Below are 24,224 nucleotides of genomic sequence, written 5' to 3' on the forward strand. Positions count from 1 at the left end.
TCCTGTCGTGCAAAAGACATACCACATTAAGTTGTAGGTGCCATGTTGGGCCATTCTGCTGTGATCAATCCAAGACAAGCCTTAGAATCGGGCTCATCCATGGTTCTGCCGTCTTTAGAAAACTCAATCAACCTAAGAGAAAAATTATTTCCTTAAAAAAAAATGGAAGAAATGACAAGTTCTTCCTTCAGGGGAGCAATCTCACAATATAGAAGGCGCCCAATTATTACATACAAATAAAATATGTATAAAAACTAGAATTCATTAACCAGTTTCCGCTGTGACTGTTTATAGGGACAAGAAAATTACGCAATTCATTACAAATAAATACGTTACTTACCTCATTCACAAGTTGCACAAAAACATTAATTTAGAAATTAGTGGGCATGTTCAGCGTTTTCAATTAAATGGGGCTCATTTCATCACCCGTTTAATCCATTCCTATCACACATAATCCTTTTCACAAAAATAACAGAAGTGAAAAGTTGTGAAGTTGAAATTAATAATATATCATTCAATATAGGTTTTCAAATTAATGCACAGCAGTTTTTAATTACTTGCAGAAACTTTCAACTTATAAGGCATCCTTGTATGAAGTGTTCATCTCCTTACTCCATCATTTATTAACCAGACAACAGATGCATATAATCTTGTGCACATCTCTTGTAAGAATGATGTTTATATTTATCAAAGTACTCATAAATCGAATGATAAAAAGAGTTGTTTCCTTCAAAGTATACTGATTCCTAATACTTATATAATTTATAAATATATGAACATATTTCTTCTTTTTCTGTTTAGTACAGTTGACTCCATCTTGAAAACAGTACTTTTTTTTTTTTGCAGTCGTAACCTGAAGATTCGCTAATTGTGCAGCTGCAAAGACAAGAATTTTTTAATGAAAAATACCTAATAATAACGTTGCAGAATATAGTATAAAAATTAAAACCAGCGAAGTCTTTTAATTTTTCAAGAATTATCGAAGAACAAAGTAATCATTGCAATTAAGATTATTATTGTCCATCCATTCCCAAATGAGAACCATGAATTCAGGATGTCAATTTTACCAATGATACTAAAGTCATTGAATAAGTTACTTAATAAATATATAGAAAAAATAATTTACATTGTCGCTGCCATATAAAATGTTTAATAAAAATCAATGCATAAATCATTATGTAAAATATACTTTTATAGTAACAATGAAAAAAAATAGTGATCTCAACTCCAATTTCTGTTGGGCACTTATATCAAGGCACTCTCCAAATATGATGTTTCCCAATCACATAAAGTTGCTTCTTTCCATTTCCTGTTGATGTCATACTGAATATCTGATATTTAAAAAAAATATATTTATCCTGGAAACTTACATTTCTTCTTCCTTTCCTCTCTCTCTCTCTCTCTCTTTTTTTCCGATGATTATTTTATATTATGAGCCATGTTACTCTTACAAATTATTTATGCTGAACTGTTTTGGAAGTTACATATATATTTTGAAACATTAAATATTGTTTAAATAATTTAGAAACTATTTATAGACAATAATACCAACGATAGTGAACTACTTACTTTTACATTTAATAAACAATTCCCTGAAATCTGTTATTAAGATTCATTTCTTCACTATGCTGTCACTTCAATAATTTTATTCGTTTTTTGGTTTTCAAAAATTATTAATATATTTTGAGATTTAAAATGTTATATTACATGCTTCTGCTTGAAATTTAGTTAACGTAGATCAAAACATTTTGAAAGTTTACTACTCTCATATTTAAAATGTGTTTTGTTAAAATAATCATCTGTGTCTGGTTTCTTCTATGCATTAGTCGTTCAACACTCCAAATCTGTATTGGTTCCACATAGTATGTTCTCCTCTTCAATGTGATCCTTATAATATGAACAAATTCTCTCTTTTTCTCTCTCTCTATAAACAATATCTTTTGAATTTGTTCAGTGTATGTTCCAGAAAACATTATCGAATTGTTTTATCTGATCTGAGACTCGTTCTTACAAAGCTAATAAAATCTTTTGCATTTCAAATTTATCTATCCCTAATATATATAAACATTAAACTATTTCCCACTGCTACATAGTAGCCATTAGTTATCAAGCTTTATAATTACCAACTTCATGCTAATAACAACTTAGAAATATCCGTAATTTCTTTAAATAATCTGCAGTCATAGCTATTCGGCCATAATGATAGTTATTCTCATTATTATTTAATTTCAGCAACATTTCTACATTATATCTCAAGATCACACACTTCCTTTCACCTTTGTAGTGGTATGCATTATCTTCAGTAGCTGGGTTAAAGAGAAACACATTGTATTATATCAGTATCAAAAAAATTCACTGCCAACATTACATTGCTCATATGACAGATTGCAAAAAACAATTAAAAATTTAAGAACTAACATATTGCATCTTGCCCATTGAAATGTAGTTCAAATTTTTCTTCATTTTTGATATCTTACAAAATAACTGAAATTATAATTATCCATTTGCAATCAAGTCAAATGAAAAATGTGCATAAAACACAATATAAGAGAACAATGTAACTCGTGAATCAGATATAATAACTTCATTATTAAATTTTCAATAATTATCGACAATAATTGAAATGAGAAATAAAATGTAACTAATCTTCTCTGATTTTATATTTAATGTTGTAAATCTGTGCGTCAGTGGCTAACCATGACAATATCTTTGAAAAATATTGGAGTGCAAGAGGTCAAATGACTTTATTGTCAAATGTCTGGCATTAGAAAACAACAACAACAACATATTTAATGTTGTGACTAATATGAAGGGACACTAATCTATTACATTCTTTTATAAAAAGCATGAATAAATCTTCGAAACCTTTAATATGCTGAAGTCAAACAAGATACAAAAAAAATACCAATTTTATATGATGCCAAATTTCATTATTCCTCTTTTTTTGCATTATCAGTATATTATAATAGGATCAATAATAAGTACTGTATCATTTACGGATCAAGAATATCCCTTCATTTACATTTCATTCCATCAAATAGAATGATAGCATTATCAAAATACAGTTTAGTCACTTCTAAAATTAAATGCTCAATATAATTTCAGGAGACAGCATAACTGTAAAATATGAATGGAGCAACTCTATGTTATTCTATTCTGAAATGAACTATTCCATGGAAATAATGTAATCATTTATAGGTATTCATAATCCATAAATTTCGATTATCACGCACCTGGTCGTCGTACCAAAACCACATCTTCAGGGTTGATAATGTTACGCTCTATAGGAACCATGTCAACTGGAAGATTACGACGGATATCCACTGTAATCTTCTTCAGTTCATTCACATCAAACCCTGTGCCTTCTGGGCCACGGAATACAGGATGATCAGATGGCTCCTTTTTGTATGATCCCGGTCCACCTGACCCATGAAATCTGAAACATTAAGGCCCAATTGTATAAAACTCCCTGACTAAAGATCAACTTTGATCGAAGATTGAAGACCGAGTTCAGACACTTCTATTGTATAAAACTTTTCTGCGATCAAATTACCTTGGTTCAAATGCAATCTAAGTTCACGTGAGAAGGATCTGGCAACATGGCATAAACAGGTGAAATGCGTGATGCACGGACCATGTTATACAGGTTTGTTCAGTGTTGCCAATCTAGCAACTTTAACTCTTTTTCAACAACAATTTCTTTTAACTTTTATATTACTTAAATAGGGAATTAAGTGACCTTTTTAGCACCCCATAGTGACAAAATTTAATCTTTCTTTGTTGATAATCAGAAATCTAGCGACTTTACAATTACTTTTTGGCGACTTTCCGTATTACACTCTGTTGGAGACACTGGTTTTTTTTGTGCAATGTAAATAATGGCGGACAATAAGAAGAAGGTTGACTGTTCTCCAAGTTGTTATCATGTTATGGTGTTTGATACTGCTAAACATAATAAAGCTTTATAAAACGACAATTTTCGTTTAGTAATACAGTTAATTGAACATTTATGAATGTACCTATCATATCCATTAATAATTAATGGTTGTTATAAACATAATATAATTATAGGTTATGTTATTTGATACTGCTGAACACGATAGAGCCTTATAAAATATAAGAATGTTTGTGTATTAAGGCAAGAAATTGAAAGAAATATATATAAATGTACCTAACATAATATCTATTAATATTAATAATGATGAATATTTTATTTGCACAATCTGTCACTCGTATATTTCAAATAGAAAAGAAATAACTGAACTTGGATCATCTAACTTAATCGGAGAAATTTCTTCAGTCAAAGTTGACTTTAATTTGAGACAAATTAATCTCAGATTAGACTTTATACAACACAAAATTCCAAGTTCAGCTGAAACAAGGATCAATTTAACCTCTGATCTAAGATTAAATAGTTTATACAATCGGCCCTAAGTCAAACAGATTAATAATTATTCTACTGAAGATGTACACTCCCACGAAAGATCTCAAAGTGTTGTGACTTGAGATTTAAATGACAGGTATCAGTTCCTGGTTAAGCATAAAGTTCACTTGCAATACATATCTCTCTCTCTCTGTCTGTCATTTGCTTGCTCCCTAATAGATGCTGGTAGTGAATCATTTTGGGTTACATTACGGAAATTTAAAAAAATATTCAATGGTAGCATTTGTCAGTGTGTCTGTATGTGTATTTAAATTGTGTACCACCATCCTTCATGAGAGAACACCAGCACATGGTTGATCCTGACCCAGTAATTATAGTGTGAGGGGTCATGTTTGCAGTGGCATGTTTATCTCTGTTGGTGTCACACAATATCAGATAGAACAGATTAAATTTTTGAGCAGAGAAGGAATGTAAATTTTTAGTTAAATATGGAAAAAGTGCTGCAGAAATTTACGAAATATTAAAGAGTTCATGAAGATTCTATCAGCAGATGGTTGAAGTGACAGCACTTTGTAAGTGGTTTTGAAGATTTTCATAGAAGAGGGAGGAAACTGCTGATGAAAAAAGAGGATAATCATGAAGAAAAAGAATAACAGAAACAATTGTAGAGGAAACATGATGCAAGAAAACAGGGGTTCGTGATACTATACACACTTATTATCAACAGGGAAACAGTTCACAAAATCTTAAAAAAGAATCTCAGCATGACAAGTAAAAGTATACTTGTTTTTTTGAAAGATGGGACATGACAGTTAAGCGGCCAAGCTTGGAACTACAGTGCCATGTTGCCAACATGGACTACCAGCTGCCAGCTGATGGAAGCTAGCAATTGTTGTTAAGATGGCTGACGTTGAAACATTCATTGACAATTGACGCGAAGGTAAGAAAACAATACAAAAATCGACAGAGAATCAAAGACGAAATGTACCAATGCTAACATTTTGTGCACAATAAATGTTTCCAAGAGAGCTATTAAACACTCGCCATGTGGGACCTGTAAGTTTGGCAAATCAACCGTTGTTACCATAGCAACAGGCCTACAACACTATGTGATATTCAGTTGTTTTTCTGATCGCAACGCTCCTGTCATGTCCCATCTTTAAAAAAAAACAAGTATAGTAGTAATATCAGTGGTAAACAGAAATAAATACGAGTTGAGATTCGAAGAAGTCAGAGGTGGCTTCCTGAGCATGTACGAGTAATCAATGCTGATGAGTCCTTGGTATATCAGTATGATCCAGAGGTACAGTGCACAATAGAAAGTGCGCATATACAAATAAAAAATGAAAACAAATGCTGTTCTGCTTATTTGATCCCAAAGGAATTGTACACAATTATGTCTACAGGAAAAACAGTGAATCAGTATACGCCTATAGTTATTTGAAAGCAAAGAAGCATCTCAGAAAGAAAACGAGATGAAAAAGACCCAAGCCATTCTGGAGAAGTCAATGAATTTTGCATCAATGAATACAGTGCTCACAGTTTAGAGACATTTAGGCAACAATCACATTCCTGTATTAGAACCTCCTCCATACCCAACTGATTTGAGTTCATGTGACTTTTTTCTCATCCTTAAAATTAAATCCAGCCTCAAAGGAAAACATTCTGATAACAATGAAGATATCTAAAGGAATACGTTGGCCACAATTACTGCAATATTGTAACAGCGATCCCAGGAATGCTATCAAAAAATGGAAACGCTGCTGCTCCTTGCATAGAGCATTACAAGGGAACTACTTTGAGGGAGGCTACATAGGTGATCGTCAGTAATATACAAACTCTGAAGGAAAAAAAAGAAGAAATTCACGAATGTATTGTCAGATCATAATATAATGTATCACAAGAAACAGAGAAACAATATTATACCATCTCGTGGCTTGTTCCCAAATACTGTACACACAAACACAGCAAAGGATAATGGAATTTCCAGACAAAAAATATTTGAAATATGACTTCCTTCAGGAGTGACGTATGTAACTGGAATGTAGGTTGCATGAAGTTTGTGACATATGAAAGACCTTCACTAAAACTGAACCAATTAATGTCAAAAGCAAAATTCTCAACACAAACTGGTATCATAAAGACAGCATGTACCTTCCCATTATATGAATTATGAGTTTCGTAACAATTCAGTACATTATATTACCAGTTAAATTAAATTTTTAAATTACAGTATGTTTTATTTAACAACACTCGCAACTGCCAAGGTTATATCAGCGTCACCAGTGTGCCAGAATTTTGTCCCTGAGGAGTTCTTATGTGCTGTTGCATTTAAGCACACTTAAATGACATCGACCTGGGCTGGGATTAAACTCACAACTTCGAGCACAGAAGACCAGCACTCTACCGACTATGCCACCAAGGCCGACTATATTACCAATGATAAGGTAAGTACTTCATAGTTTTCTTCTTTTTTTTTTTAATATATACATGAATTAAACTATTTACGAGTAATACTTTTTTATTTTTGGTAATGCAATATTCAGTTTCACACAACTCTGCTAGTCATCATTTTCACTTGCCATAATGTTGTTAGCAGTAAAAATAAAAGCCACTTTTATATATTCATTTCACCTTTTTCATTATATGAAAAGTACTGTCATGATGCAAAAAAAAATTATTTCGAAATTTTCAACAGAAATGAACTTTTTCAGCATCATTTATACCAAAAAATGTGCTCTCAGCTAGCATTGGTGTACAGTGATTTTTTCCTAAACCACTTCACATATTTTGTTTGTATTTAATATCTACAAGCCAACTTAACCAGAAATGATGCACACGTAATATCTTTACTTCAGGATAAGCCTTAACATACTTGCACCAACCTCCTGTCTGAAAGCAGCTTTGACATGTACCAAATGTCAGATTTTACAGAATTGTCACATCCTTTGCTAAATATGTTATAATATGTTATGAATCCTTCGATTGTTACAAACATGTTATTTTGGAATTAAAATTTATTACACGCAAAAATAAGAAAGTACGTGTAAACATTAAAAAAATTAATAAACTTAAGCACAAATTACTTGCAGGGAAAGAATGAAAACATGAAAAATAAGTCAGCAGGATAATACAGAAACAGATAAGTACAGTTTAAAAATTGTGACTTTTCAATATAACTGTGATCTAAGCCCTATCTGAGTCATCCGACGAACAATTGTCCACTTGTACATAGATCCTACTTCCACTACCAAATACAGATTGGACATTTCTATAAAAATATTAGCCCATCCCCCTGCTTGAAAGTAGCTCACATGCCAAACATCACATTTTAAGTGTTGCTGCAACTTTTGCTAAATACATTATTAATACATTATGAACCTTTTGATTACAACCATGTTGAATAATTTCAAGGGAAAAATTGTTCCGGGGCCGGGTATCGATCCCGGGACCTCTAGTTGAACGTACCAGCGCTCTACCACTGAGCTACCCGGGAACTCCACCCGACACTGTCTCAACTTTTCCCTTTATGTCCACACAACTCACGTGGGCTGACGAAATGCCAGAGACCCACAACGAGTGCACACAATCTCTGTGTGACTTGGAATTGTGGTTTTCTGTTAACGAGCACAGTAACGTATATATTATGCAAATCTAGTCTTTCAGGTGAAGCTCCCTGTAAAGCAGATTTGAATAATTTCAAGGGAAAAATTGTTCCGGGGCCGGGTATCAATCCCGGGACCTCTGGTTGAACGTACCAGCACTCTACCACTGAGCTACCTGGGAACTCCACCCGACACCGTCTCAACTTTTCCCTTTATGTCCACATAACTCGCGTGGGCTGACGAACAATTTTTCCCTTGAAATTATTCAAATCTGCTTTACAGGGAGCTTCACCTGAAAAACTAGATTTGCATAATATATATGTTACTGTGCTCGTTAACAGAAAACCACAATTCCAAGTCACACAGAGATTGTGTGCACTCGTTGTGGGTCTCTGGCGTTTCATCAGCCCATGCGAGTTGTGTGGACATAAAGGGAAAAGTTGAGACGGTGTCGGGTGGAGTTCCCGGGTAGCTCAGTGGTAGAGCGCTGGTACGTTCAACCAGAGGTCCCGGGATCGATACCCGGCCCCGGAACAATTTTTCCCTTGAAATTATTCAAATCTGCTTTACAGGGAGCTTCACCTGAAAGACTAGATTTGTACAACCTTGTTATTTAGTAACTAAAATTTATTTGAGACAAAAATAAGAAAGTACATGTAAAGATTAAAAAATAATTAAACTTAAACATAAACCGTTTATGGCAAAAGAATGGAAACATAGCTCAGTCTTTCCTTGCAAGGCTTGAGTCAAGTTCTATTATATTAAGATATATACTGTTTTGATAACACTCACAGATTGTTCCGAGCAATAGGTCATGAGAAAAGCCGTCGTATCGGTCAGAAGACAATTTAGTCATCTTGTGGTCTTTAATCGGAGTCTGATAATTGAATGGCTGCCTAGAATAGCGTTGTAAGTCCATTTTTGGCCAAACTGAGTTTTCGGCTGAAAAATGTTGTATCGCACATCTTGCACCACGTGCTGTCATCGTCTTGCTGATATTCACACTACTTCGAGAGCTGTAGTATTTTGATTGTGTTGCTGAGCTGAATAAAATGGCGGACAATCATACTGTAGCGTGTCACATGGTCTCATAAGAAACGTAAATAGAAAGAGAAAACATAAGATTAATATCATGCAATGGAAGGACAATGTACGTAAGACACTAAAGGATCAGGGGAAAGAATATACTTTGAAGAAAGGTGACATTAAACCAGCTGTGAAACGACTTGAACTGGTGAGTAGAATAACATTGTAAGTCAATGTAGGCCTATAGAGTGCTAAAGGAGAATAGTTAAAGGTAATAAGGTCATGGTTACTCTGAATTCTGCCATTGCCTAATAAGAGAATAAAGAAAAAAAGGATTCTTGTCTGTGTAATATTGATTTTGTACGCCTAAACATATGATCTAAGTTATGTAATTTGAATAATTGATGAAATGGCGATCTTACTCGTGTTAATTGTGTAAAAATGTGCGGCTTACAGCTGTTTCGGTGCTTCTTCACACCATCCTCAGAGCCTACTAGATCTCGGCGTCATCTCGAACTTTGCTGCCTGTTGTGTGGGCGCATTCGATTATTGAAAAGTGTTGAAATGTGGTGTCAAATAGTGTGTGTGTTCTGAAATTGATCTGTGTGTTGAGAATTTGATCAGGATGTGTTTTAGTGTGTCTGTATATTTCAGATTGTTCTAGTGTGTTGAGTTTTTGGTTTTTGGGTTGTATGTGTAGGATTTCCATGTCTGTATTTATGTTATTATATGCATGGTTAGCATTGGTTATGTGTTCGGCATCATTAATACGAGTAAGCTCGCCATTTCATCAATTATTCATATTCAAGTGTTAAAAGCAGTGTATGAAAGATTCAACAATTAACACGCGTAAGATCGTCATTTCATCAATTATTTATATTCAAGTGTTAAAAGTAGTGTACGAAAGATTCAACATGTGCAATTTGTTTCAAGTTGTTATGATATAAATTTGTCTATTATTATTATTATTATTATTATTATTATTATTATTTAATGTATACAAATGTAACAACTATAAAGAATTTACCAGGAAACATGGACAGTATTTAAATTTCTCTGCTTTACAACGTTGTTCTTCTGGATTGACATACGTTTTTCTACTGTAAAAGTTCAAAAAGTTTTGTTATTTGAATGATGAAGACAATATATATATATATATATATATATATATATATATATATAAATGGTGTGAATACTTACTGAAGTATTAATACAGACCTCACAATGTCATATTTTGTAATATTTAACAATGTTAGTATGGAATAAACATATTTTTAATTTCCTGACAAATTGTAAAAACTGACTTACTTTATTCTAGGCAGCCATTCAATTGTCGCGATTGATGAACGGCATTTATTTTTACTGCAATTCCTACACCTGTCGCATCTGCAGTTAATTATTATCTGCAGAGTATCATAAGTACCACTTTTACCGAAAACGAGTTATGACGTTTAGAATAAATTGTCCAGCACTGCACATCGACTGTAAACATTTCTGTGAGTCCCAATTTTTTTCCTTTGAAAATCATATTCACCACCATGCTGGGTAAGTATCATAACTGCCTCTCCTTTAAAGTTATCAAATGATGCTTATGATACTCTGCCTTGCAATGATATGTGGCATTATGTTTAAGCATTTTAAAAGGGTTATTTTTCACCTAGTAATTAATAACAAAATCTATAGATTAAATACCTTTCACTGAGTGACACCATAGGTCGATTAGGATGGTCACCATCTGGACCAGAGCCACCTTGTGGATATGGGCATGAAGGTCCTTGGTAACTTCGTCCTGGAGAAACTTCTGGGGGCCCAACCACAGTTCCAGCATATGATCCCATGTGGCCACCTTCCCTTGACGAACCGACGGCTGTTTCTGGGCTTTTTGACCTATTCAAAGATTACTCTCAATATTGGATGCAAGAAAGGAACAAATGAATACTTCCACATCTAATGTCATTGATAGACAAAAGGAGAAAGAGAAAGCTATTCCTTCAAGTTTCATCTTTTCAAGTCTATCATATTATGCAAAACAAAGCCTAAACTACCACTGCAAAAAAAAAGTGTGTACTGTTTTTCGGTTTGGTATTACTCCTATTCTGGGCTGGGCAGTATTTGAAATACGTTTGTATTTTCTATTTTGTAATTTGTAAGGATTTTCGAAAGTATTTTGTATTTAAATACATAAAATTGATGTATTTTGTATTTCAAATACTTAAAATACTTTTTTCTTCTTCTTGCCCTTCAAGTATTGGATTTGGATTTGAAGAATGAACTTTTGTCTTATTTGCCTACCCATTTCAGATATGCTAGCCATACACTTAGTTTTCTTGCCACAACTGATTTCCTTAATGCTATAAAGAAATCTCCAACAGCATCAAGGATCCATCACCCAACACTTGCTAAATGTTCAGCATTATGGAATGCATCTAGAAGACCCAAATCCTCAGAAATTATATCAGATGTATTGAAATATTCATTAAAGTTTCCTTGCCTAACTCAGTGGAATTCTCTTTATGACTCAGTCTCTCAAGTATTGCAATTCAAACATGATATAAACAGTATATGTGAAAAACTGGGATTGCCAACCTTCAAAGATGTTTCATTACCTTGAAGAATATTGTGCAGTTCTGAAACCCATTGTCGTAGCCCTTGATTTAATGCAAAATGAGAAGACCTGCTATTACGGTCAACTCTTGTCCACATTAATTTCCCTCAAAAACAGATTAAATATTCTGTTATTTAGCAATCTACGCCATGTATTCCAAGTAACTCCAATCCTAATAAGTTTGCTTTCATCAAAATTTAAAGCGATGTTTGAAGCAAATTGAGCTATTTTGGCAACTTGCTTTCACTCATCACTGAAGATGAAATGGCTACCTGACACTGCCTCACCAAATGATAAGAAGAGGATACAGAATATGTGCGTGAAATCAGCTGAGCAGTTCTCTGCTACATCTTTGGTCAGTTCAGATAATGAAAACAATTTTTGTGTTTTCAACTCAAGTACAACAGACTTTGAAAAGCAAAAAGAAAAGAATTTACTTACTGCGGAGTATGAGCTCATACAATTCTTCAATGGCAAAGGGAAACCCTGTGCATTCTAGAGAATTACCCAACAGTGAAACAAGCTTTATAAAGTATAATACAAGTTTGTGTTCCTCTGCGCCTGTAGAAAGATTGTTCTGTCTTGCAGGATTTATTCATTCACCAGCAAGGGGATCCTTATCTGATAAACTTCTTGAGAAACTGTTTTTTTTTTTTTTAAAGGGAGCAGTAATAATTCATATATAGCATAATTTCATTGCTGACTGGGAAAAGAAGAATGTTCAGTTACAGTGTTTGTATAAAACTTCGAGGTAAAAATACTTTTAATGTTAATATAATATTTTAGATTTTCAGCAATATTCTTATTTGTTTAGACCTACATATTGTATCGAGTATTTGAAATACAAATGTATTTTGAATATTTGAAATACAAATATATTTTGGTTAATTTTTTAAAAGTATTTTGTATTTGTATTTCAAATACAGTACAATTTTTTGGAGTATTTTGTATTTATATTTGAAATACTTGGATGTTAGTATTTTGCCCAGCCTTGCTCCTATTTAGGGATAAAAAATGCCGAATGTTAAAAAATAACAATGTTCTTTTTTAATAACTTACCTAGTTCTCTTCCTTGGTGGAGGTATGATTGGACGCGAAGATCGCTCTCTGTCTTGTTCCCGTGACCTATCCCTTTCCCGTTCTCTTTCCCTCTTTGGAGATAGTTTCCTCTTACCAGGAGAAAAGGAGCGTGCCTTGGGTTCTCGCTGAAGAGGCGATCTACTTCTTCTAGGAAATGGAAAACCAGGAGGTTGGCTAAGACAAAAGCAGGAGAAAATATCTACGATAGCATTTCATCCTAACAAAACCTCACAGAAGTTACACATAATCATTCATTTTCTACATAATGGTTTAAACATACTTATCAAAGAATGGACGTGATACCACACTATAAAAGACGAATTCTGAAGGAAATTTCCAATCACGATTCATAGAAGAAAAAAAGCTTTTAGGACAATACTTTTCAAAATCATGTTAAAAAAAATATAATGGTATATAATATTTCCTTAACACAACCAATGTAATCAATATAAAGTTTCAAGGCAAATTTGACTCACTTTTTTCACTGTTGTACAGTATTTCTTGGAGGCAGAGGGGAAGACATGAATACTGGTGGTAATGGTTGCAGTAATAGAAATATGACTGTTTTGTTTTAAATCTTACATTCATTTTGCTGAAAATTTTTTATTAGTTAAATTTTATCAAATCCCTCATTTCTCGTGAAAAACAACAACTGAATAGACTACAGTGGACTTTATGTTGTCAGCAAACAGCTGGATACATTAAGAAGATTGATTGATAAATGCATGACTGATCATAAATACTATTAAAACTTGCATGACAAGCTACTATTATTTTAAGATTTCTACGATTGGAAAATAGAAATAAACTTAGCAAAAAACTTATTCTTACATCAAATGACAGTCTTTCAAAACTAGTGAAATAATTTTATATTAATAACAAAAACAGATGTAAGTGAATTTTTTTAAATAACCTGTAAGCACCACAACTATATACCTGCAGCAGTTGCAAAGAAGCCTTTATTTACAAGTAAATGTGAACACAAATGTTATTTCATGAAATAAAGCCTAAGATGTAGTAACACATTGTTATGGATACACAAGCAAATAAAAGATTATTATTAATAGTGAATGATCATGGAAGTAACTTCAGAGGAACACGAGACACAAATATAAACTAAACAGAACTTTATGTTTCACTTCAGGAATGATTCCAAAATAATAGTACATTATGCAACGAGCCTATAATGATAGTAATTAAGAAGCGAGTATGGATGTTTATGAAACGAGCGCAAGCGAGTTTCATAATTTTCATACAAGCTTCTTAATTACCATTATAGGCGACTTTCATACGACTTTTTATGCTCGACCATATTTCTAACTTGAAATTATTCAGATGTATACATTTTATTTGTATCTGACAAGATCGGAAGTGACCTTGTTCTAGGTCGTGAATTGTGAGATGTGCGCAGACGCAAAAGTATTGATTTTTTCCGAGGAACAATAATGTCATTGACCTTGTGTAATCCAGTTAAACTTGGTATAACCTTGATTACTGAATTCGACATTGAAAAACGAGATGACAAATTGAATTTATTTGAATATTATTTACAATTAACGCTAATTATTATAGTAACAGAACATAACCTTCTGCGACAGTATTGGATTTCCAGCCTCCGTGACTTTTCGCTAATTCTCTTTTGATTGCATATCCGAGAATAATCGATACTTGCGGTTTTATAACGGTACAAAGCTGACTTGTTATTGGCTGAACACCTGTAAGCTGAGTTGTCATTGGCTGTACTTTAATGAGTAGGTGTACTTTAATGACATGCATTAAAGGACTGCTACCAGGTGTATAATTACTACATTTCGGCATGGTCGAGCATAAATATTTTTACAAGTATGTGCTAAACATATCTAAAAATAAAATGAAACTGCACCACAGAAAAGTAACATTCGTTCAGAAACTACACGTAGCAAATGGCATGAATATATAAAATTCATGTACTTATTCCTAATTAAGTACACCTCTATGTAATCAAGATAGTTAAATGAACAGCTATAATTAATTTCTTACTTGAATAGTGAATTTGTAAAATTCTTTAAGAATGTGTATTCATTTGTAGAGCCAGAGAAAGGAAGGAAAGAAAGAAGCACAAAATCTTCAAGTATTTGATGCATCAATTAACTCTGTATTCTCATAGTTCAACATTCAAAATTTCTGTACAGCAATTGAAACTCCTCAATTTTAAAACACCTAGTACATCAGCTGTTTATGGAGCACACAGTCTACGGAAAAAATATATATATTCAAACTAGAGACTGGCCTACAACTATAATTATTGCTGCAGACTTACTACTGCAGAGTATTACACTTTTTACCTGCTGCCCTTCATAGAGGCAACAACTATAACCAAATGTTATAAATTTAAAGAGTAGAACTTGTTGACTGTATCCAAGACTTGTGTTCCAAGACCACTTCTCTTGATGTGATTAATCCAAACTGTGTTAAAACAAAATCCTTTCATTCCATCGATGCTCATCCTTTGATAATACTGGTTCTCTATCAGCAAATCCAATATAAGTACATTCTCTTCTTATTAAATATAATTGTAAGCTAAACACTGCAAATTAATTATCAGAAGTCATGCTTTAAAGAATGTAGTGATTTCTTATAAATCAGAACTTCGTAAAATTCTTTTGATCATTATCTGTAACAAATGGAGATCGTCTCTATAAATCTCTTGCCACGAAATTTAGAGAATTTTTAAATATAATTTCGCACTTTTTTTGCCAGTACATAATATTTGTAAACTGACACATGAAGAATAGAATTTACGTATGTCATAATTTTTTTTTTCATTTTTAAAAACTGATGAATTAATGTCCTCATGCTGGTTCTCACAACTTTCTTCTAGTACATACCTCCGATGTAAATAGGTCATTTTATTATTTATAACAAGTTTAATTAGGTCATAAATGGAGCACTAAAATTTGTTCATTAAAATAATTCAGCAATTGCAATCCATTGTTAGTGTTTAGACAAGTCCATTTGTAAATGTTGTTTGTTGTTGTTTTCCAATGCCAGGCATTTGACAATAAAGTCATTTGAGCTCTTACACTCCAATATTTTTCAAAGATATCATGGTCAGCCACTGAAGCACAGATTTTGAGGTGTTCCGAATCCATTTCTTGCCATTTGTAAATGTAACAGTAAATACGATTATTAATGAAATTAAATTTCACAAACAGAGAAAACTGATCTTGTGCATTTCAAGATATAATGTATTCAATATAATCAAACCTCTTATCTCAATATTACATTGTTGTTTCCTCTTTGAAATATACATATATATTACATGTGTATCAAATGATCAGGATTTAGCAACTAAGTTATCTTCCTTCTTGTTTTTCAATATTTGGACGCAAGCCATATAAATTACAGGCAATATTTACAATTAATATACGTATGTAGAACTGTTAACAGCAACATCTTCGGTAGCAGCAGCATGACATCCCACTATGAGTTGGGTGTCTCCAGTTGTCCTCAATCTTCTCATAATCTCCGTACAGACCTTCTCCATAAAATATCCTGTTCCTGGTCATCTTTGAAATTCTACAGCCAATCATTCTTATGACGTGTTCTGTTCTATGCTATCATTTGACATATTTAACAATATCAGGTTCATAAACTCATTTTTTGACTTGGTCTCAAACCCTTATTGAATTCATAAATGTATCCCATTATCTCTATATAATAAAGTGGCCTGACATTAACATTCTTCTCCATTTCTGTACCACATGCTGGAAATTGTCTATTTAAAGTGCCAAATTAATATCACTTAAAATGCGTGATTCTAATACATATACTGATAATAATAATAATCACCATCATCCTTCTCCTACGCCTCTTATCAAATGTCAGACCTATTAAGGTGCATTATTGGCTCAATATTACAGAATTCTTCCATCTTTTGAGGGGTACTGCTAAATTCTTTCATTTTCTGATTGACAATTCAACATTAATTTAGGTACTATTTTCTTCCAGAATCCATTCTTGCAACAAGATCTTTCCAATTTTGCCGATACTTAGTTAAGAAAGTTACAATTAGAGTTGTTTCCAATTCCTTTCTCAATACAGCCATCAGTTCATTTGAATTATGATCAAAAAAAGAATAGCCTGAAGTTCTCCTTATGAATCTTATTTCAGCACTTGTTAACAGGTTTGGTCTATTTTACATACAGTCCACGATTCACTGCCATAACTAAAGGTAGGTCTGGCCAGTGTCTTGTAAATTCATTCTGGTTTATCTAGAAACTAAATTTGATTTGAAAATCTGATTTATGATAACTGTTACTCTTAAGAAACTTGTAATTTTTATATCAAAATCTGTTTCTTCAAAAAAAGAAAGGTGACAGCCTAAATAATAGAAGTGTTTACTTGTTCAATTATACTGTTGTTCATGTATATTTTGCTTCTTGTCACATATGTTCCTTTAAAACAATGTCACCAAAAATTTGATATGTTTAACTAAATTGTGTACTGAAAATTGCTGCTGTTAAGTAATTCTGAGTTCTTGACAGTAAAGCCATTAATAACTCTCTTGCTGTCCAATATTTCTCATACATAGTAGATTTAGATATCGCTGAAGATGGATTCTTATCCATTGTTTCCTCAAGACTGCACAATAGACAATGTGGTGAAGAAATAATTCCAATTTTGTTCAAGTTTACTGAATATTGAAGATCTGATTCTGAGTAGGCTACCAATCAAAACCTGATCATCTACAAAAAGCACTGTTCTATGTTGAAGTTTCCGTTTATTTGGATGTTTCCATGCCTGGTAGTTCTCCATTCTTGAATTATCTTATTCATGTATATGATAGATAATAATGGTGGCAGTGTGAAATCCTGTGTGACTCCCTATTTCCATCCAGATAGCACAGATTAAATTTTAATTACAATCAAATTATTTCAGTAAATGTGTAATTTTTCTGAAATGAGCTATTAGGTATGTAATCTCTTCCAATATTTCCATCAATTTTCTTCTGTACACTTCATCATAAGCTTCTTTTTTTAAAGCTACAAAATCCAATGTGTGTCTAAATTGAAATCCCTGTTCTTTTTAATACCGTAATTCCATTACTTGAAATCTTTTATATTGACACTTTACATAGAGTTTGTGTAAGTCTCTTACTATCTAGTTCATATTGAGTCTTTTATCTCCATGAACACGAATTGTCTCAATTATTAAGTAATGATCACGACACAGTTCAATAGAAGTTCCTCTTGCTGACTTCCTGTTCTTGAGTCTCTATACATCAACTCCTAAAGATAAGTTTTCTTCATTTGTTTCCTTTCTCATTCTGTCATGTCAGACGTGATTTCATACAGATTGGTAATCAAAATAATATTCATATTCCATTAAAATTTTAATATAACCTTCAATTTATTTACAAAGAAAACTTGGCAAAAATTTCATTAACAATGTTAGAACTGTACAGAATTTCACTGGCTATGACTTAGATAATTCTAGTATTTAAAGATGTTAAGAACATATAAAATATATATTAACTATTAGGATGAAAATAAACAATACTCTGCAATCACGCTGTTGTCATAAAAGTCCCCCATGTCATATGTTTGTAACAAATGATTTCACTAAGTGATTCTTAAGTATACTATAACCAATGCTATAAATTACTTTATAAAACTCATTTGACGATTGTAAGATTAAGGGATTAAAAAAAATTATTTGTCTAAAATTAAAAATAAAATAACTGTACAGTGCATTAATTTCATTTGAAAACCAAACAATATTTTTCTTGATCTTTATTCATAGCAAAAATTAAATCCATAATTGCCAAGTTGTTTTATGCATTATAAATGAACTAGATATTTCGTAGTTAATCCATGTTTTTAAGACAGCAACTAGAATTATTTTAGCTCCAATCGAACAATCACATCAGAATCTGCAGTCATAGGCTCAAATCCTCTTAGTCACTTAATAAATTACAGAACAGTTTCTGGATCCACAAAGTCCCTTATAAAATATACATTGGCACTCTTCTAAGGCATTAAGCAGCCAGAAAGGGTTGGCAATAACCCAGGTTCTGAATTGTCTTTCTTCTAAGTTTTCATGTTTTTTGTAATCAATCTTTAAATTATTAAAATTCATCCATATGTCTCATTCAATTCTCGAAGTAATATTGCTTAGCATCAATTTTTTGCCGTCTCATTTAAGATTAAGAATAAATAATTATCAATCTGTTACTTGTTTGAACTTTTATAAAAATGTATTCGAAGCATTTTCAAATTAACATCACTTGCTGATAACTAATGATAAAAGATACCAAAGTGTAGTTCGTGGACAGTATTGTACTTTCACTGTATTGAAAAATATGCACTGATTACTAATGCTCTAACAATTCGGTTTAAAATAGTCTGTTCCCGTTTACTATAGAAATGACAGTGCATTCTTCTACACCAAATTGATAAATTTCTTCCTGAGTTGTCTTACATGTCACTCGCAACCATCTCGAATTTTTTATTCTATTTGTCTGAAAACATGTTTATGATTCTTCATGTTAGAACTGTGTCATGTCATTCCAAATAAAATATAAATTTCTTCCTTCAATGAATAATACTTTAATATGGTAGCTTTAATATAAATTATTAAAAACAATCACAGCTTCAAATTTAAACTCACATTCCAGTATAGTAACTTATTCAAAATGTGTTCACTATTTTGTCAGCTTCAACCCTGAAGTAATTTCGGTGTTTCATATACTGAAAAATAGTACCAATTCAAAAATTCACATTAAATAACTTCTTTAACAATGTGGTTATTAATAATTATAATAGTAATTTGTACACACTTGAAAGCAATTCGCCCATGAAAAAATTTCCACAATTTAATTAAATAGCTGTTGTCATCCAATTCTTCCATGTTCCTGTCTACAGCAAGATATCTTCATGTATAAAACTTTTTTCGAAATTGATTATAATGCTCAACTGGTTATAAATTATTTATAAAATTAATAACGAAGGCATAAAACATTTCCTTGGCTGTAAAATAGGTAATTTCTGACAATTTTTTTTTCTGTTCTTCATATTATCCAATTTTCTTATTCTCTTTTCTTGTGAAAACCAGAAATATACAAAGAAATTCTTGAATCAGCAAACACCATCAATTTCCCATTTCATCTTCTTCAGCAAAACCTAAAACAAGCACTACTCTCTTTTCCTTTGAAGTAGCTTATAGCAGTCTTCTTTCTTCTTATGGTGGTTTCAAGTGAAGCACTTCCTTCATTGTTGATCCACATTTATCCGGGCAACTTCTTATTCCACACTCCAAAAAGGTGATATAAGCAAGGTCAAGTAAGTCTTATTTGATGTATATAACAATGGGCTAGCTCAAATAAAAAATAATGCCCATTACACACATCATAATGTGTAGATTTAGTTACCTTGGTCTTATCATTTGCATATGTGTGAAAGATCCCCTGAAACAGAACATCTCAATTCACTTCTAATTTCCAAGGGCAATACATTTCTTTCATATAAAAATTATTTTCACAAATGAAAACATCCTTATAGACTAATTAAACTTAAAACAGTAATTTCCATTGTTCAGTTTACAAGAATTCATTAATCTGCAATAATAGTCAAAACATCAGATCGTAATGATTATATTTTCTCAATGTTACATGTAGCAATTAAGCACTAGGGAAAAATTCTGTGATAAATAAAATACATTACATTTTTATGAAGCAACGAAACATGCTGCTACCCAACTTAAATTATGAAATATATGTTATGGAAAGTGACAACAAAAATATGAATAAAAACAAAGAAAATGAAAATAATGAAGTTATTTAATACTTTTGACTAACTTTCAAAATTCTTTACATCAAATACAAAGAGTGAAGGCATAGATTTGGATGGGGCACCAAATAAAAACTGTAATATGTTTTAAAAAAATGTTCATCCACAATACTAGAGTATTTTATTATACAGTCGAAACAACGACAGTCCAAATTACACACTAGCTGCAAATCTGGCCATTCTGCCTCTATTGTTGGTGCCATTAAAGAGAAATCACAATATTTTCTTTGAGAAACAGGAAGAAAGATGTTAGGCTTGTAATGTTGCTTCTTGGTTGCATTCAAACTGAGTTCTGACCCGTTTTATATTCTGATAATAATGACTAGTGTATGTATGTATTAGCGTAATTGTAGCAGTGTCATATAGTATGGTAGCTTATGCAAAAGTCAAACATGGTTGTGGATAGTAAGGTAGGGAAATAATAGCCAATATCATAGAGAAATGTGAAGAGAAAAGATTTAAACATTTATTACTTCTGTTGCGACAATCAACTTTGCAATGTAAGGTCAGCACAAATAAGATTGGGCACATTCTTCGTAACGCAATGACGAAGTCCCAACACTGGGTTTATATTATATCATGCTAATTGCAGGCAAAGATTACATATTATATGCTTTGTGGCATCTCTACCCGAAAAAAAATAAAATAAAAAGTAAAGTATCTTATTAATTAGTACAATTACTACATTGTTTTTCAGTCTTGAATGTAACTGTTTCCCCAGAACAGGTTACACACCTGTCGCTAGGTAGTCTAGTAGTGGGGCTGCCACTTCATGGTGTTTATTTAGACAGCATGCATTTGGGACAACTGAATAAACAACTAATGGAGACTGTAACAGGCCATAAGACCTAAAACAGGAAAGAATGATTATTTATTTAATGCAGGGATTTTGAGCTTATCATTAGCCATGACTATTGGTCTAAATTATGACTGTGGGTCCAAGGAAAAGAATATGAGAAAATAAATATCAGCCTTGAGACTAAAAACTTGGTGTTGTTATTAGTTTCGTTCCAACAACAGTCAGGAACCGTCCGTAACCATCGTGAGCATGCGCAGTACAGAAAAAGCGTTCCAACACAATCCGAACCAGTCCTGAACCGGAAACATGTACTGCAGTCGGGCATTCCAACAAGCTTTTGACACGGGTTCGGAACGGTCAGAAATAGTCCGCAGATTGAGGCATGTACGGAAGAGTACACAAGACGCGCATGCGCATAAGCTCACCAACGTCTCCTGGATACTGAAGAAAGACATGATCGACTGTTCACATCAATGAGGTTAAGATGAAAAGTGACAGTACAGACAAATAATAAAACTAGAGATTTAATTTAAATTTTCGCCAAAAAGGGAATAGAAATTATTTGGGTATTGATTTAATTACAATTTCAACATGCAGCTTTGATTAAAAGTATAATAAATAACGTACATACATTAATAATTAAACAAAGAACTATTTTTAGATGAGAGTCCCCCAGTACACGACACTGAATTAGCGGAATTCTTGCCTTCCATATTTTTTGTCATCTTTTTATAGAAAATGATCGAAATTCTATTTTCTGCAATTAGAATTAGCTGCGAAACGATAATAATAAGCATCTCGTTCTTAGCAAAGATGATCACAGTTATAGCATCTCTGGATTTAGTACATAACGATCCGCAAAAGCGTTCCAACAGCGTCCAGTCCAGTTTCAATCCCATAGCAGATGCTCAACTAGTGCAAGCGCATAAGATGGTACATGAACTGATCATGAACTGCTTGTTGGAACAAACCTAATTGTTTCTTGTATTTATTATTCAGCGAAAACTTTGACTGTGGCAGGAGAAAGAAAAAAATGGCCACTTGAAATTACTAACAGAGCTAAGGGAAAATAATCCTGATAACTACAAAAATCACTTACAAAATGGATGCTAACACCTTTCATGAACTTTTACATCTTGCAGAACCATATCTGCCCCTGTGCTGTAGCTGCATGGTCTAACGCATCATGCCTTAACACTAATACAGAATAAACACTAGTTCGAGTCCTCATGAGAGAAGAAATTTTCTCCTAAAATTTCCGCCAGTGTATGGGAGCTGTGTCCACTCAGTATAGTGATGAATTTGGGGAGCTACAATGAGTAGCAAAATCCAATTTACAAACCCAGCTATAATGGCTGGGGAGATCATGCTAACTACACATTAACTCCCACACTGGATGGATGACCTTTCACCTCTCCTGAAGCAAGTGGATGTGAGCCAGCAGTAAATTGGTAGGCCTTTGCCCTCCATGGGCTGTTGCACACAAAGGACTTGAGACCATATTTAAAGAAACAAGACACTCCAATGCATCTAAGTATTTTTCCAGAAGGAAGTCTAATAACTATAACAAAACTGTTTTTGCTACGGACCGTATTTACAAAGATCTCAAAATTAGTACAAGCATGTCTGCACAAGCATCAGAGTAAATTCTGTGGCTGGGAGGAAAACGGTCTTTAGTCAATTTTTTGTGAAAATGAGATTTTTATATATTCTGAAAGCGGAAACAATTCTCTACAATCTGGTAAAACGGTTAAAGTCAAATAAGACTTCTGACTGGATTTATAGAGCTTTACCAAAAGTCCTGAGTACTTTTTGAATCGAGCACACACAGAATAAAGGACTTAAGAATATTTAATACTTTATTCCTTACAAACATCACATGTTTACTTTCCATGCTTCCCTATTAAAAATTTCTAACTTGTATTTTAGCTATTTTATCACAAACTGATGCCCTTGCCTTTAAAAACTTTAAGCAGCATGTAAACAGTCCCATATTGTATAAGACCTATTTTACATTCCTAATAATTTAAATTTTCTATTTATTTTGACATGAAAAAGGTCTTATGTTTAAATAGTCCCTTCTTCTCAGTTTGGGTTGTAGTCTTATAAGTGCGGCTATTTTTGGAAATAATCAAGAAAATTGTTAAATGAGCAACATTACCTATTTTAGAATAAATATAAACAAATAATATCCAGGAAAAACCTCTTAATTAAAAGAACTCTATAATTGACCTCAAGATCTTTTTCCTCCTGGCCACAGAATTATTCTAGAAATGTGCAGAATATTATTTTAAGCTTTCAAAAAGGATTATTTTAATTTTTTTTTTTTAATCCAATGCCACCAGGTTGTCTTTTCGACATTTCTGGTCTTCTCTCCTGGCCGTGGCTTAATTGTAACCCACTTCTGAGGTTGGGGCACCTGGAAGGCGGAGTTACATTACCCCGATGATGTGATAGGATGATTATGATAATGTGGTGCCAGGAAAGGTCTTAAATCTAAACTTAACCTAAATTCCAGACCATGGACGAACACAGGAATAATCCCCTTTAAGGAAAATTTCCTGTGCTCTAACCGGGAATCGAACCCGGGACCTCATGAACTATAGCCAGAAGCTCTGACCACTAGACCATGAGGCTGGTCACGTCACGAACAAAATTACATTAACACTTTAATGAACTTCGTCTCGACATTTTTGTCCATGTTGATGTTCAGAGCAACAGAATGTGAGTATACTGGTTCCTCACATAAATACAGAGTTGGCTTCCTGACGCGAATGCTTGTGTTCAGGTTTATTCCGTTCTGGTAAGTTTCTGGCTTGGCTCATTCAGATTCACATAAACACAAAGTATTACAAATGGATTTGGAGTACACCAAACATTTCTGCAATCATATTTC

At 32.9% G+C, this 24,224-nt stretch overlaps 1 protein-coding gene across 8 annotated transcripts in view; it reads right to left on the bottom strand.

Moving 5' to 3' along the window:
- The window catches only part of LOC138700248 (zinc finger CCCH domain-containing protein 13-like), a 117,124-nt gene that overhangs the window by 76,916 nt on the left and 15,984 nt on the right, over positions 1 to 24,224 (bottom strand). For 4 of the 8 annotated variants that reach the window (XM_069826738.1, XM_069826729.1, XM_069826730.1 and 1 more), the window contains exons 3-6: positions 20,112 to 20,147; positions 12,680 to 12,874; positions 10,708 to 10,902; positions 3,234 to 3,436 (exon numbers count right to left, since the gene is read on the bottom strand). In XM_069826738.1, the coding sequence (XP_069682839.1) occupies positions 3,234 to 3,436; positions 10,708 to 10,902; positions 12,680 to 12,874; positions 20,112 to 20,147 (629 nt within the window). Of the gene's footprint in view, positions 1 to 2,276; positions 2,307 to 3,233; positions 3,437 to 10,707; positions 10,903 to 12,679; positions 12,875 to 20,111; positions 20,148 to 24,224 lie in introns of all 8 variants that reach the window. The other 4 variants (XM_069826737.1, XM_069826731.1, XM_069826735.1 and 1 more) reach the window with 4 other exon arrangements.

This window comes from Periplaneta americana, chromosome 5, assembly GCF_040183065.1.
Source record: "Periplaneta americana isolate PAMFEO1 chromosome 5, P.americana_PAMFEO1_priV1, whole genome shotgun sequence".
In the NCBI taxonomy this organism is placed as follows: domain Eukaryota; kingdom Metazoa; phylum Arthropoda; class Insecta; order Blattodea; family Blattidae; genus Periplaneta; species Periplaneta americana.